General features: G+C 35.6%; 1 protein-coding gene across 1 annotated transcript in view; it reads left to right on the top strand.

The window, feature by feature from the left end:
- Positions 1 to 1,106: 1,106 nt before the first annotated feature.
- SCOT (Succinyl-CoA:3-ketoacid CoA transferase) overlaps positions 1,107 to 17,444 on the top strand; it is an 81,270-nt gene continuing 64,932 nt past the window's right edge. The window contains exons 1-2 of the mRNA XM_089106450.1: positions 1,107 to 1,211; positions 12,897 to 13,005. Of these exons, the coding sequence (XP_088962576.1) occupies positions 1,158 to 1,211; positions 12,897 to 13,005 (163 nt within the window). The 5' untranslated portion in view covers positions 1,107 to 1,157. The remainder of the gene's footprint in view (positions 1,212 to 12,896; positions 13,006 to 17,444) is intronic.

Raw genomic sequence — 17,444 nt, forward strand, 5'->3', positions numbered from 1 at the left:
CCTTTAAGGTTCGTTCTTACTAATTTTGCAACTTTAAATGAACAAGACCATCTTATGAACTAGGGGACAAGGATCCTTAAATTTAAGCTCCTTAATTCTTTCTTAACTTGAAACTAATCTAAAAAAGAAGTATTTAAAGGCAAGGGTATGGCCCAAAACTGACAAGAATTGCGAATTTCCTGAAACATTCTTCTGACCAACCGGGGGGAAATACTTTTCCCCTATTTCCCTTTCTATGTTCAGATATAGCTCGAAAGCTTTACCGTTTCGCAATGTGACCTGGCACGCGTACAAGAACGTATGCATGAAGCAGCCTCTCGTCAAAGGTATATGCACCATATTAAGCACTATACTCATACTGTGAATACTCTACCATATTCATTACTGCTACACCAAGGGTATATACCACCATATTACGCACCATACTCGTCAAGTATTCATACCTATTACACTAAGGGTATATGCCACCATATTCCGCACCGTACACCATATCATCAAGGGTATATGCACCATATTCATACTATGGATACTACACCATATTCATAACTAATACACCAAGGGTATATTTACATATAAATCAGTAAAGTGCAAATTTTGTTCTGGCCTTGGGAAGGCATAGGGGATTTTGAACCCAACTTATGTTAAGTCAAACGTCAAACTTGGATTAGGAGGTGCAGTTGGGGGGCTGCCGCCCCCTAAACCCCCGCTTCCGTATATGAAAGGGGCTGTGCCCTCCTCAACACCTCGCTCTTTAAGCTAAAGTTTGACTTTCTCACAGCTCTTTTTTTTAAACGATAAAAACTTTAGCGTAAAGAGCGAGGCGTTGAAGAGGGCACAGCCCCTTTCATATAAGGAAGCGGGGGTTTGGGGGGCGGCAGCCCCCCAACTGCACCTCCTAATCCCTGTACGTTTTAAGGTTCGAACTTGTGACTTAACCTCTTTAACTCTTTAGAAAACGTAGTTTTTTTCAAATAATACTGTAAAAAGCCAGCTTTTCGTTTACACTCCCATACTTTTTAAATTTCATAAAAAAGTACGGTATCTTTTTGCCTTTTCAATTATTAATAGATGGCACTTGAGAGAACAGTCAGCTGGACAATATTCAAATTTGGCAAAACTTTTTTTAACCTGAAAACGGGGGAACATTGACTGAAAATATGTTTAAATTTGTTGCAGACGTTTTCATCAAGAATGGGAATGCTCATAATAAGGTTAACAGATTTTCCTAGCAATGTTTTTCCTTCTTATGTCTTTCAGTCCACTTAAAAAAGTTCATTGTCTCCCTGACAGGCTATCCTAGGACACAGAGTTAAGGTTAGATAAACAGTAAAAAATTTGGATAAAGTTTAAGCTTAAGAACACACTTAAAACTTTAAAATTCTGAAACCTGATTTTGAAGGAAACCCTTAAAAACTCTGAAAATGTAGGTGCTATTTATGGGTTGGCCTCTCCATAAAGAAACATTGGTAAACTACTCCTACTACTACTAACAATTCACTGCAGTGCCAAGCCTCCTGAGGCTAACACAGCTATGCATGCTCCTCCTCCATCCCAATCTATTCAAAGCCTCCTCTTTACACCCTCCCAGGAAATTCCCATTTCCTTTAAATCTTTCTTTATGATGTCCTCCCATCCCAGACAAGGACAATCTGCTTTAGCCCTAGACAGTTGGCCAAAAAGGACAATCTTTGGCAATCTGTCATCCTTCATCTGCAGAACCTGGCCTAGCCACCTCAACCTTTCTTTCAATATACCCCCTGAAAGCAGTAGGCTAGCATATTGAACTAAAGTTTTTAGTAATTTTTTTGTTATTCATGTTAGGCCTATTGAGTTATGAATAAAATAAACATACTATTTGATGCCTTTTTTTATGCTCTTTCCAAATATAATAATCATTTTTGTTGGAAATGAATTTTATTCCCACCCTTATATATACCAATTCAGGGTATAGGCTATATTTGCACATTAGGGGGGGATAGGGGAAAGTTTAAACTTACCTCTCATTTACATAAGAAATAAAATTTACCCCCACCCCTTTAATGTGCAAATATATACCCTGAATTGGTATATATATAGTTGTGGGGGTAAAATTCATTTCTGACAAAAATGATTATTATATTTAGAAAGAGCATAAAAAAGGCATTGAGTGGTATATTTATTTTATTCATAAGTCAATAGTATGAATAACAAAAAATTTACAATTTTTTGTATAGCCTACTGATCAAAATACTGTCAGTCAGCCAGTTACCCAGAACAATCCATAAGCAATTTCTCTGGAAAACATCTAGCAAATCTTTGTCTGCTTTTCAGAGCACCTATGCTTCAGAGCCATATTTAACCACTGTCATCACTGTAGCTTCTAATATTCTAATCTTGGTTTGCAGACTTATCTTCCTATTTTTCCAAACTTTTTTTTAACTGTGGAAAAACACCCTGAGCCTTGGCTGTTCTACTTTTAACATTTTCTCTACTCCCACCATCTTCACTAATAATACTACCAAGGTAAGTAAAGTTGCCCACCTGATCAATCTTTTCATTACCCAATGTCACCTTCACTTATTCCTAGCCTTAGTGACAGAGTCTTCTTAACATTAATTTTCAAACCTATTCTAGCACCCCAAACTCGTAAAACCTCTAAAAGCTCATTCATTTTGCTCACACTTTCATCTAGGATGCTTAAATCATCAGCATAATCTAAGTCAAGGAGACTTTTCTCCCCATTTGATTTGATGGTCTCCCATTGCCTTTCCTGTGCTCCTTAAGACAATGTCCATCAAAATGATCTATATAAAGGGGGATAGAACACAACCCTGCTTAATTCCTGGTTTAATACAAAATCGGCTGCTAACCTCCTTTCCTACCTTAACTGCAGCAGTGTTGTTCTTGTACATAGCACTAATCACTTCAATGTATTTATCTGGTATATTGTACAAGGATAAAACCTTTGCGAAAACTCTTATGTCAACAGAATCAAGTGCTTGCTCATAATATATAAAACTGAGGACCAAAGATGTTTGGCAACTCAGGCAGTTCTCAATTATTAACCTAAGAGTGAAAATTTTGTCAACACATCCTCTACCATTTCTGAAACTGCACTGTTCTTTACTTAAAACTTTGCCTACAGCATCTCTCAGTCTTAAAAGTATTTTATTATTAAGTAATTTGCTACCTACAGAGACCAGACTAATGCCTTGATAATTACCACACTCACTCTTATCACCTTTCTTTATAAAGTGGCTTAATTAAGGTTTTCCTAAAATTGTTAGGTACTTCCCCTTTTAAAAAAATCACATTCATTATCTTCAGTAACTTATTTCTAACCTCAGAGCCACCATATTTAAGAAACTCATTTAGCACCCTATCAGCACCTAAAGCCTTATAATTTTTTAATTCCTTTAGTACTGTCGCTTATTCCTCCTTACAGAGAAAATCTTCCCTCACATCAAAGCTATCCCAAACTTTTTCATTTTCCTCTATATCTTTTCCTGCAACTCTATCTTGGTTTAGCAAATTCTCAAAATGTTCTGTCCATCTTTCTTTAACTCTTTCCTTATCACTACTTGTGGCCTATTCCTATCTTTAATTGGGACAAGTCCTGATTAACTACTATTTCTCAATTTATTAACATGCCAGTACAATATTTGACTATTATGCTGTCTAGCTGCATCTTCCAGGTCCTTGGAAATTTTATTTATGGCCTCCACTTCACACCTCCTTAGTTCATATTTTAATGCTTTCTCCACTAACTTTACATTCCTTTTGCTTTTGTATGATCTATCACTCAGATAGTTCTTGTTCAAGTCCTTTCTCCTTTCTATTAAACATAAAGCTTTTTCACTAATACTCTTAGCTGCAGTCCTAGATTTTTCCCCTAAGACAGCTTCAGCAACTTCTAAATTTATTCCAACAATCCTCCACATTATCAAATTTTAAACTGTTAAGTTTAGTATTCAACTGTTCCTGGAAAGTTTCTCTCAAATTCTCATTCTGGGGTATACCAACATCATAACTTCCTGGGATGTAGTTACCCTTCCAAAATTTCAGCTTTAAATTAACCCTAGACATGACTAGATGGTGATCTATACTTTTAACATCAATAACAGCACCCCTATGTACCGTAGTATTTTGTATTGATCCTGCCATTCTTAGGTTTACTATAACATAATCAATAAGTCCTACACCAAATTTACCTAGGCTAGGATACCATCTATCCTTATTTTTACCAACCTGGGGCATTAAAATCTCCTAGTAAAAAAAAAAATCATATTTCTATCTGGGACCCTGTCTATTTGCTCCTGTAAGTGTAAGTAAAATTCATCTGAGTCACTAGTATCTATGTCAGTCAGTTCTACAGGGGCATATACTACTATAAATCTGGCCTTTTTAGTCATAAAATGAGCAATTAGTATTATATTATTAATACCTTCCCAGCCTAAACAAGACTTAGCAGCTTCCTTGTTCATCATGATCCCTACTCCCTGTCTATGTACCCCATCTTTCCTGCCTGAGTAAACAAATTCTATATCACCTAATTTTGTACTTCCTATCCCTGGAATATGAGTTTCTGAAACTCCTAATAAGTCCAGTTTGAATTGTCTGAATTCATCAGTCAATCGTTGATATGATAGTCATTTTTTAATGTTGTAACATTCCAAGTTCCAATTTTCATATTCTTTAAACCATTAAAATTATTTTGGCCTCAGGAAAAGCAATGATTCCAAATATCAGTGCAGGACGGGGATCACATATCTTCTCAAGTCTACACCAAAGTGCTTAAGCCGGCTTAGAACCAGAGAGCAAGAAGTCCCTGGGACCTCTAGTATGAATAGAGGCTTTGTGCAATCCTGGACCCATCTTGGTCCCAACATGGTTTTAAGTAAGCTTGTCAATTTGGTAAATTATTGGTGCCCTTGTCACATTGCCTCCCCCCCCCCCCCCCTAGATTTTGCTCTAGATCTGTCCTTGCCTCATGGGAAGATATTTTGAAGTACCTAACTCCATTCCTTCTCCCTCTAGTGGGTACTGACATTTAATGACCTTTAATAAGGTTTATGTGATAAAAGTGAAACATTTGCAAAATAGATATTTTGATCAATTGAAGCACAAAAAAGTGTTTGTAAGCCTCATAGGGTTCCTTTGCTCAACTCCAATTTGCAAGGTTTTGAAGATCTGTTTCTTAAATTTAGGGAAAAAACCCTTGATATGACTTCAAATTTTATTATCTTAGATTAGATTTACTAGCAAGATAAGGTGGTGTTTAACCTCGTGTAGAGAATCTTGCTGGGGGTGTAAGCTTCAACAAGGTTAGGCAGCATCCCCAGTTAGCTTCCATTCCTCATTTATCCAGTCCCAATCAACACCCTCCTTGGATGGATCAGTAGTTTTGGACTGAACAGTGGCATCTGAGAGACTATTGCATAGTGATACGGGTGTGAGCTTATATAGAAGCCTTTCACATTGGTGTCCAGATGCTTAGATTATCCATTCATCTTATATTGCAAACTGACCACACCATGATGGTATCAAAGAGCAATCAGAAATATTATAACTCACCAAATTTAACAGGCAACAAGAGACCTTTTTGACTGGGGTTTCCTCTGATTGGCCAATGGATTAGTGCCATGTTTAGTGGCAATCTTGACCTTGACAAAGCTTCTCAATGCCTTTTGCAAGTGGCAAAGTGATCCAGTTGATCTCCTGTTGCATTGCATTATGTCAATAATAAACCCAGGCTTAATTCAATTATTTTAAACAAAATTTTAAAGGGGGGGGGTTGATGTTCCACTTTTTCCTTTTGGTACTGCTGCCCCTCCCAAGCTAAGGCTCTGGATCTGTGCCTGAAACAAATTAGGCCCTAAGATGGTTCCACACAGGACACCAATGAGAACTACAGCTGACTCAGAGGAGCTGATACCATTTTTAGTATTTGTGGGAACCCTCTGAGTTCTATTTGACAAAAAGCCTCAATCCAACCTATAAACTCAACATGGACTCTATAAGCATTTAACAAGCAGTAACAAGTAACATAACATAAGCAAGTAACATTAACAATAGCAGTAACAAGAGGTCATGGTGCACCTTGTCAAATGCTTTTGTTTGTTTTTCTTTCTCCCTTCATTCCTGGCCATAAAGCTTTGCTGGGGGTGTTTTATTTTGGATGTGTTTTTTGTATTAATAAATCTTATTACCTGAAATTGCATCTTCTAGTGACTACAGTTGAAGAACCTGTAAATGTCACTAGATAACATTGAATTGACAATCTTCATGTCACATTTCATGAGTATCTTAAGAACACAGTTTGCATGCAACATTGCCCCCCCCCCCCAAAAAAAAAAAAAAAAAAAAATGGACCAAGGACCCAATTCTAGCTACAGCTTTAACTGTCTTGTCATTTATAAGTTATTTTTACCTCATGAATAAAAGTAATTTGTCAACATTCAGAAAAATACAGACTGATTCTTGATGGCTGACATTAAAAAGACAAAGGAAAAAGGCTTTTTCCCTTTTTGAAAAAGCGCTCCAGGTATGCGACCCCGAAAAAGCCTTGGATCACCCAAGGCTTACTAACCAGTATTGAACACAAAAATATGCTATTCAGGCAATATATTGATAATCCTGATGTACTTGGAATGGAATTCAAGAATTATAAAATTACTCTGACAACCCTGCTCAGGAAAGCTAAACAGGCTTACTACCATAATTAGTTTCAAAAAGCAGAGGGATTGCCAAAGTGTACATGGAAATTGATAAGTGAATGCTTGAATCAACAAAAAACTAATGTGTTTCCTAAGAACTTAGCCAAGCCTGATGGAACATCCTCAATATCCCCACAAAAAGTTGCCAACACGTTAAGTGAATTTTTTGCATGCATTGGAGAAGCAACCATAGAGGAAGCTTATGACCTTTCAACTGTCGTCATGGATAATTACAAAAAATATCTACCTTCGCCGTCCTGCTCCTCTATGTTTCTGTCGCCAGTCACTGAAGACGAACTGCTGAAGATTGTTCAAGCCATGAAAAACGGTCACTCCAAAGGTCCAGATGGGTCGTCAAAATACCTCATAAAGAAGACCATTGATTGCTATGTCAGTGTTATCGCACACATCATCAATTCTTCATTTAAAGATGGCATCTTTCCTACTGTCTTCAAGTCAGCAAAGGTTATACCCCTCCACAAAGGTAGTGACCCCAAGCTGCCTTCAAACTACTGGCCTATCTCTATTCTATCTGCTTTTTCGAAAATTATGGAGCATTGCATCTACAACAGACTGATGAATTACCTGACTAGGTCTAACTTCTTCAACAAGTATCAGTTTGGATTTAGGCCTGGGCACTCAACCGCACATTCTATATTGGCTTTGCTACAGTTTTTGAATGATGCAATGGACCATGATATGATACCAGCTACAATATTTGTGGATGTAAAAAAAGCGTTTGACACAATTTGTCATCTGATTCTTCTGGATATAAGATTGGTAAAAACGCCATGTTCTGAAAAGGTAGGAGTACCACAAGGTTCAACTCTTGGACCACTACTATTTTTAATATACGCCAATGACTTTCTGGACACTATCACTGATGATGGACTTGCTCTACTATTCACAGACGACGCGGCTAATTCTGTCACAGGTACAGATGAACCATCCGTCAGAGAAAACCTCTGTTTTGGTCTAAAGAAGCTATTGCAGTGGTTTGTTGACAACCTCATGATGTTAAACTCTTCGAAGACCCATTTTATCATCTTCTCTCGAATTTCACATGCAGTACCGTCGACTTCCCAAATATCTGTCCGTTTCAACGGAGAACTAGTTACACAAGTCTTGTAAGTATCTAGGGCTAACAGTTGATGAAAATTTATCTTGGAAACTTCATCTTGATAGGCTAAGGATACAGCTAGGAAGGAATGTGGGGTTACTGCGGTATCTAAAATTCAACCTCCCTTTCCCTGCTCTTAAGTCAGTTTATTATTCTCTAATCCATGCTTGTTTTAATTATTGTCCAATTGCTTATTTAAATACTTTCAAATCTCTAATTAAGCCCCTTCAACGTCTTCAAAATAACGCCCTTTGTACATTAAAAGCACTCCTTCCTTCCCCATCTTCCCTCTCCAATAAATCCCCTACTAAGAGCCTTTATATATTTTTAAGAATATTGCCAGTTGATCTAGTCCTTCCTGCACATTGTGTCCTTCTCAGACTAAAACAAATAAAAGAATTATTACCATTGGCTTTAAATTCTAGTAACTTCTCTTTAGTTTCTTTTGTCCAGAATAATTACTGTTTAAGAAGAAGTTCAGCCAAATTACATTGCCCTAGAATCCGAACTAAAAGATCCAGAGTTTCTCCTAAAAATTCAATAATAAAGTTCTGGAATATTTATGAAAGTAATATAGATTCGCGTTTTTCTATTCCAGTTTCTAAAGCTAAATTCAAACTATATCTAATAAGTAATTATAGATAACTATTTATTTATTTGAAGTCATGTTGGCTGGTGCTATTGTTGATAAATATTTAATTATGTGGTAATATATTGATTTGAGGTGTGGGCTGTGGGTTCAGTGTGGTGTCTCATTTTCTTCCGAGTATATCTAGTGTATTATTATTTCTTTTCATCATTTGCTATTATTATTATTATTATTTCTTTAATTTTTTTTTTGTGCTTGTTTTCGAGTATAACTCACTGTGTAGGCACCCTCTGTAAATATTTTCTTTTCCATTGATTCATATTGTACAAGTGTTATTCTGTCTTGTAGTGATTTAATGAGAAATTAAATGAACTTGAACTAAATTAAATTGAATGAACTTGAACTTGAGGATTATATTTAAACAGGATAATATAAAGTAAACTACTACTACTAACAACTCACCACAGCATCAAGCCGTCTGAGGCCAACACAGCTATGCATGCTCCTCCTCCATCCCAATCTATTTGAAGCCTCCCTTTTTACATTCGCCCACAAAGTTGCCATTTCCTTTAAATCTTTCTTTATGACGTCCTCCCACACCAGACGAGGACAACCTGCTTTCCGTTTAGCCCTAGACGGTTGGCCAAAAAGGACAATCTTCAGCAATCTTTCATCATTCATCTGCACAACATGCCCTAGCCACCTCAACCTTTCTTTCATAATAGCCCTAGAGGGCGGTATTGAACCACATTTTTCGTATAGCCTATTGTTTGAAATACGGTCAGTCAGCCAGGTACCCAGAACAATCCTTAAGCAATTTCTCTGGAAAACATCTAGCAAATCTTCATCCGTTTATCGGAGCGCCCATGCTTCAGAGCCATCTTTGACCACTGTCATCACTGTAGCTTCTAATATTCCAATCTTGGTTTGCAGACTTATCTTCCTATTCTTCCAAACTATTTTTAACTGTGAAGAAACACCCTGAGCCTTGGCTATTCTCCTTTTAACATTTTCACAGCTCCCACCATCTTTACTCATAATACTACCAAGGTAAGTGAAGCTGTCCACCTGATTAATCTTGTCATTGCCCAACGTCACCTTTTCATCTTCTCTTATTCCTAGCCTTAGTGACTTAGCCTTCTTAACGTTAATTTTCAAACCTATTCTTGCACCCTGAACTTGCAAAACCTCTAAAACTTCATTCATTTTCTCACACCTTCATCTAGGATGCTTAAATCATCAGCATAATCTAAGTCCAGGAAAATTTTTCTTCCGCACATGGCTCCGTGTTCTCCCATTGCCTTTCCTGTGCACCTTAGGACAAAGTCCATCAAAATGATCCATATTAATGGGGAAAGAGCACATCCCTGCTTAACTCCTAATTTAATACGAAACCAGCTACTAACCTCATTTCCTAGCTTAAGTGCAGCAGTGTTATTCTTGTACATAGCACTAATCACATTAATGTATTTTTCTGGTATACAATACAAGGATATAACCTTTACTAAAGCTCTTCTATCAACAGAATCGAACGCTTGCTCATAATCTATAAAACTAAGGACCAAAGGTGGTTGAAAACTCAGGCACTTCTCAATTATTAGCCGTGAAAGAGTGAAAATTTGGTTGACACACCCTCTACCTTTTCTAAAACCACACTGTTCTTCCCTTAAAACTTTGTCTACGGTATCTCTCAGTCTAAAAAGTATCATATTACTAAGTAATTTACTACCTACAGAGACCAGACTAATGCCTTGATAATTACCACACTCACTCTTATCACCTTTTTTATAAAGTGGCTTAATGAAGGTTTTCCTAAAATCATTAGGTACTTCCCCTTTTTCAAAAATCATATTCATAATCTTCAGTAACTTATTTCTAACTTCAGAGCCACTATATTTAAGAAACTCAATTACCACCCTATCAGCACCTGGAGCCTTATTATTTTTTAATCCTTTTAGTACTGTCGCTAATTCCTCTTCACAAAATAAATCTTCCTTCACATCCATGGTATCAGAAACTTTCTCATTTTCCTCTATTTCTTTTCTTGCAACTCTATCTTGGTTAATCAGGTATTAAATCAGGAGTTAAGCAGGGTTGTGTTCTATCCCCCTTTATATGGATTATTTTGATGGACTGTGTCTTAAGGAGCACAGGAAAGGCAATGGGAGACCCTGGAATCAAATGGGGAGGAAAAAGTCTCCTGGACTTAGATTATGCGGATGATTTAAGCATCCTAGATGAAAGTGTGAGCAAAATGAATAAAATTTTAGAGGCTTTCCGAGTTCAGGGTGCTAGAATAGTTTTGAAAATGAATGTTAAGAAGACTAAGTTACTAAGGCTAGGAATAAGTGAAGATGAAAAGGTGACGTTGGGTAACGAAAAGATTGATCAAGTGGGCAGCTTCACTTACCTTGGTAGTATTATTAGTAATGATGGTGGGAGCAGTGAAGATGTTAAAAGTAGAATAGCCGAGGCTCAGGATGTTTTTTCACAGTTAAAAAAAGTTTGGAAGAACAGGAAGATAAGTCTGCAAACCAAGATTAGAATATTAGAAGCTACAGTGATGACAGTGGTCAAAGATGGCTCTGAAGCATGGGCGCTCCGATAAGCGGATGAAGATTTGCTAGATGGTTTCCTGAGAAATTGCTTAAGGATTGTTTTGGGTACCCGGCTGACTGACCGTATGTCAAACGATAGGCTATACGAAAAATGTGGTTCAATACCGCTCTATAGGGCTATAATGAAAGAATTGTTGAGGTGGCTAGGGCAAGTTGTGCGGATGAGTGATGACAGATTGCTGAAGATTGTTGTTTTTGGCCAACCGTCTAGGGCTAAACGGAAAGCAGGTCGTCCTCGTCTGGGGTGGAAGGATGTCATAAAGAAGGATTTAAAGGAAATGGGAACTTCGTGGGCGGGTGTAAAAAGGGAGGCTTTGAATAGATTGGGATGGAGGAGAAGCGTGCGTAGTTGTGTTGGCCTCAGGCGGCTTGGTGCTGTGGTGAGTTGTTAGTAGTTGTAGTAGTATCTCGGTTAAGCAATTTTTCAAAATGTTCGGCCCATCTCTCTTTTGTTTTTGTTTTTTATCGCTAATTGTGGCCCAATTCCTATCTTTAACTGGGCCAAGTCCGGATTTACTACTCCCTCTCAATTTTTTAACATGCCAGTACAATATTTTACTATTATGCTGTCTAGCTGCATCTTCCAGAACCTCGGCAATTTTATCCTTGGTCCCCATATAAAGTAAAACTGGTTCACATATATTTCTCATCAGCCATATTTGCCATAGACAATTGATAGATACCACTATACATGCATTCCATATAGCCTTATAAGTGGTATAAGGTCTTTAGTGACAAATGTGTATTGATGTCTGATAAATGTCTGAAAAATATGGCTAATCAGGAATATATGTATATCTGTGAACCAGCTTTACCTTGTATCATCCTGTATGAATAAAATTCAAATGAACAATTTTGGGAAGCCCCCCCCCCCCCTAATTTAAGAAAATAGTTTTTTTTTTCATATCTGCATAATAAAATTATAAACATTATGCCTTTTTTGATTGGCTATGTGCGTTCTAGAGTAGCTATGTAAAGAGTAACTATGTATACACAGACAATAACAATACTATGCCTTATTCAGCCTAATTGGGTTAGGACAACCAGATAGTATCATTAAAAAGTTTATAAAATAAAATATAATCAAGTCAAATAATGGTACAATAATATTATATCAATAAGAGGGACCAAAATTAATTTTATATTGATTTTTGTGGTCTCTGTCCTATTTTTGATTATCTGCAGAGTTCAATTATATGCCACCCAATTGTTGAGATTAATGAGAATTCATTGCATGTAGGCTTCACATGCAAAAATTTAGAAAAGAAAATATTTAGGAAGAAAATATTGCGATAAAAATATTATAAAAATATTTACTCGATATTATATTTATTCGATATAGGTTAAAAATACCTATGTATTAATCAAAGATGGTTTCGATAATTAGGCAGTACAGCTCAAACAAATAACTAGCCTCAAACTAATATTTATTACAATGGGTTTGTTAGGGGATTGACTTTGTTTTTAACCTATTTTAGGAGATCTTGAAAAGGTTTAGAAGCAGTCTGCAACATGAACAGTCTGTTGTTGCTGCCTAGATCTTGCTGCTTAATCATTTTTGTAAATGGTAGAAAACCATCAAAGATTTATAATTTGATCTTGTGGAGTCTCACTTGCAAGGTATGAAAATCAGTTTAATGGATAATTAAATTCAGTTTAATTAATTATTTAAATTTATCAAATTAATTATTTAAAGCAATTTGAATAGTTATTTAAATCTTTTTAAGTAATCATAGTTTTCTTTCTAGGGATTTTTTTTTCAGCTTCTGTTAAGCTACACATTCTGTGAAGATCCAATTAAAGCTGTTAATTTGATTAGTAATTTATTAAATAGTGATTATTTAAATACAAAAAAATTTACTCTTTCTTTGCAGAGAATTATTTCATTTTTTTCAACGTCTGTAAGCAAAGCTGCACATTTTTATGAAGACCCAGTTGAGGCTGTAAAAGATATTCCAGATGGCTCTAAACTTCTTGTTGGAGGTAATTTGTCTATTAATTCTTTTTTTTTATTCATTCATCTGTTTAGATTTAAATTTACCAAAAATTACTATAAGATAGAACGACTCTTGTGTAATAAAAGATTTAAAGCTAATTTGGACATTTATGAGAATATTCCAAAAAGATAATGAGAAGTCAGGTCTAAGGCTATTGAATTCACAAATGAATAATTATATAAAATATACATTTATAAGTTTTTGATCATTAAGCCATCTTTAGCACAAATGAAGTAGAAAACGAAAATTAAAGCAAGGAGAAACTGAAAACAATACTGATTTAAAAGGGATAGAACAAATCAATAAAAAAGAAAATTAAAATCAAGTTGCAATAAAGTTTTTTTTTCGATCAAGGAAGTAAGGTAAAACGGAATGTGCAGTAAAGTTAATTGGCTAGGCCATGTTTTAAAGAGAAATGACGATAAATTGCCTAAAATTGGAGTTTTTGCCCATCCACCAGAGGTTGAATGAAGAGAACGTTGCCCCTGAATGGGTAGCAAGAGGTCATAAAAAAAGGATTTAAAAGAAATTGAAACTTCATAGGAGGGAATAGAGAGTTTCGAAAAGGTTGGAGCAGAGGAATAGCATGTGCAGCTGTGTTGCACTCGTGCAGCTTTGTGCTGCCATGAATTTTGGTATTAGTAGCAGTCATAGAGTTGTTTCTGTCCAATTCAGAAGGTATGTTTCTGGATTGGACAGAAGTGATTCTATTGTATATGGAACTCTGATTTGTTGCTATTGTTTTTGGGTAGGGCAAGAATAGCCAATGTGTTTTTTTTATCTTGATAAAAAAACATCTTGATTTTATTTTCGGTTTTCATCTTTTTAATTAGTTGTATTGCTCTTGAAGCCCATATTATTTTTTTTTTCATTTTTGCTTTCTCTTTGCTTGCATGGAGGATGTCTTTTGATCATAAAAGTAAATAAAAGTAAATGATCATATGATCAATGATCAGTGATCATAAAAGTAAAATAAATTCAAAACTGTCATTGTTTTTGGATAGGACAAGAATAACTATTGTGTTTTTATTTTATCTTGATTTTAATTTTGGTTTTCATCTTTTTGATTAGTTTTATTGTTTTTTAAGCCCATGTTATTTTGAGTTTCTTGTTGTTTTTATGTCCTTTTTCTCTTTGCTTGCATAGAGGACATCTTTTGAACATGGGTGAAATACCTACAAAACAATAAGCTTTTTCAAGTGAATATAAAGAGTAACGAAATTATTTGAAAACAGTCTGTCACTAAATCTTAAAATTCTCGAATATATAGATGGGGCTCACCCTCCTCACCCCCCTTCTGCTTGTGCTGAAAACATTTTACAATGCACAAATAGTCAGTTGATAATTTACAACTATTTTATTTTCCGAATGCCTTGCGATTTTTGAACTGAAAATGTTACTGTTTAAGCAAATGCAAGTTTAATAAGACCTATCATTCTAAAAGTTTTGTGATAAAGAACTGAAGTTTTTATCACTTTTTGATTTTATCACATTGTGCTTAGTATTTAAAATGAAGAGTCAAATTTTAGTAAAAAGAATGAGTTTATAAGGAATGAGGTTATGAGGAATAATCTCTTTTTGGTTTAAGTTTTAATGTCTCATTTTACTTAATTTTTTTGTTTATTTAACCTATGCGTGTTTATATATAAGATTTATCCCAAGTATAAGTACAACCTCTTATACTTGCTTATAACCTCTTGCTTATAACCAAGTATAACCTCTTCACAACCTCCCGATTTGTGTGTTAAATCTCAAGTTTTTATCACAATCATTAAATTTATAAGACTACAATTTTTTTTAAAAACTGCCATCTTTCAACTGCCAATCATCATTCCCTCAACACCTGTATTGCATGCTAGTCCAAATATACTTCACAAAATGAAGGGAAGCTAGGAGGCGAATTCCCCCTTCATGTTGGCCTGAATGACCTATCATGCGAAGTTAGGAAATTTGGACCTAAAAATCCCTCTTGATGCTTTCAAGGTCAAAATTCCTTCCTTTATTGATATTAGTCCTACAAATGAAGGGCAAAACCTATAACATATCCATAGAACGGCTGAGGGCAGGTAAGGCTATGATTAATAAGTGCAAATTCTGAACAAAAAAATAAATAGCATTCAAAGCGAAGACTATTATCGTATTTTCGAAACCAGAATGAACTTGGTGCCATGATTGCCATGATTGCCATGGTGCAAAGTCTTAAGCTTTGAAATGATGCATTTCTAAGCACGTTAACCAATTCATTGAAAAAAAATTAACCCAACGAGAAAGAATCTGACCAAATTAGAATAGCCAGGAGGTCTCTAACCATGATTAGGCGTATCATATTTTTAAAGTCGGTAGCAAAACCAGTTGTAAAACCTCAATAAAACCGGAATGAACAGGACAGAAGTGGAGCCAGGAGGTCCTAAGCTTTGACATACTACATTTCTAAATGGGTTTATATAGCCACTAAAAGCACAAAACAATATTGGCACAACGAGAAAGAAGCTGACTAAATCAGAGAAGCCATGCCATGACTAAAAATATAATATCTTTAAAGTTGGTAACAAAACAAGTTAAAAAACCTCAATAAAACCAGAACGAATCTGACCAAATTGAAGCCAGGTTGTCTCTGCCTTTGTCAAACTGCATTTCCAAATGGGTTAACCTAACTATTGAAAAAAAGTTACTTGTTAATTAAAGGAAACACACTCAATAATTGCGCTTAGGTTAGATCTGAGAAAACCGGTTTCATAGCCACAAAGACAGGTGGTGGGTGATAAAATGCATTGGACTTGTATAATTTGGCCTATATATTTGCACATTAGGGGGAGGGGGGGTAGGTTATGTTAGGTTAGGGGAGCTGTCCAAATATCTTACAACCCACCTGTCCCTAATGTGCAAATATATAGCTCCAATTATATAATTACATGAACTAAAGGTTATATTTCGTTAGAATAACCTAACTTTACTTCTTGGGTGTGTTTTTTTTAATTAACAAGTACCAAAAAATAGACAGAACGAGAAAGAATCTGACCAAATCGGCAAAGCCAGGATGTCTCAAGCCATGATTCGACCTATCATATTTTTAAAGTTGGTAACCAAACTAGTTGGGAAACCTTAATAAAACCAGAAAGGATTTGGCTGGATTGGGAAGGCCAGGAAGTATTGATTTGATGCCAGGAAGCCATGATTTGATAAATTATATTTCTAAGGGTATTAAACCTAACCAGTTAGATAATCTCCCCGAAACTAGAAAGAATTTGACCAAATCGGAAAAGCCAGGGTGTCTCTAGCCATCATTAGACCTATCATATTTTTAAAGTTGGTAACCAAACCAGTTGAAAACCTTAATAAAACCAGAAATGATTTGGCCGAAATGGTAAAGCCAGGAAGTACTGCTTTGATGCCATGAAGCCATGATTTGATATATTATATTTCTAATGGCATTGATCTTTAAATAATCTCGCCAAAACTAGAAAGAATCTGACCAAATCGGCAAAGCCAGGATGTCTCAAGCCGTGATTTGACCTATCATATTTTTAAAGTTGGTAACCAAACCAGTTGGGAAACATTAATAAAAACAGAAATGATTTGGCTGGATTGGGAAGGCCAGGAAGTATTGATTTGATGCCATGAAGCCATGATTTGATAAAATTATATTTCTAAGGGTATTAAACCTAACCAGTTAGATAATCTCCCCGAAACTAGAAAGAATTTGACCAAATCGGAAAAGCCAGGATGTCTCTAGCCATCATTAGACCTATCATATTTTTAAAGTTGGTAACCAAATCAGTTGAAAACCTTAATAAAACCAGAAATGATTTGGAAAAATTGGTAAAGCCAGGAAGTACTGCTTTGATGCCATGAAGCCATGATTTGATATATTATATTTCTAATGGCATTGAACCTAACCAGTTAAATAATCTCGCCAAAACTAGAAAGAATCTGACCAAATCGGAAAAGCCAGGATGTCTCTTGCCATGATTAGACCTATCATAATTTTAAAGTTGGTAACCAAACAGTTAAAAACCTTAATAAAACCAGAAATGATTTGGCCGAATAGGTAAAGCCAGGAAGTATTGATTTGATGCCATGAAGCCATGATTTGATATATTATATTTGTGATGATATTGAACCTAACCGGTTAAATAATCTCGCCAAAAATAGAAAAAATCTGACCAAGTCGGAAAAGCCAGGTTGTCTCTAGCCATCATTAGACCTATCATATTTTTAAAGTTGGTAACTAAACCAGTTGAAAACCTTAATAAAACCAGAAATGATTTGGCTGAATTGGTAAAGTCAGGAAGTATTGATTTGATGCCAAGAAGCCATGATTTGACATACCATATTTCTAAAAGTATTAAACCTAACCAGTCAAATAATCTGGCCAAAACTAGAAAGAATCTGACCAAATCCGGAAACCCAGAAACCTGTTAAAAA

This window comes from Artemia sp. Qi Xiang Cuo, chromosome 20 (assembly GCF_049724085.1).
Source record: "Artemia sp. Qi Xiang Cuo chromosome 20, ASM4972408v1, whole genome shotgun sequence".
NCBI classification, from domain to species: Eukaryota; Metazoa; Arthropoda; class Branchiopoda; order Anostraca; family Artemiidae; genus Artemia; species Artemia sp. Qi Xiang Cuo.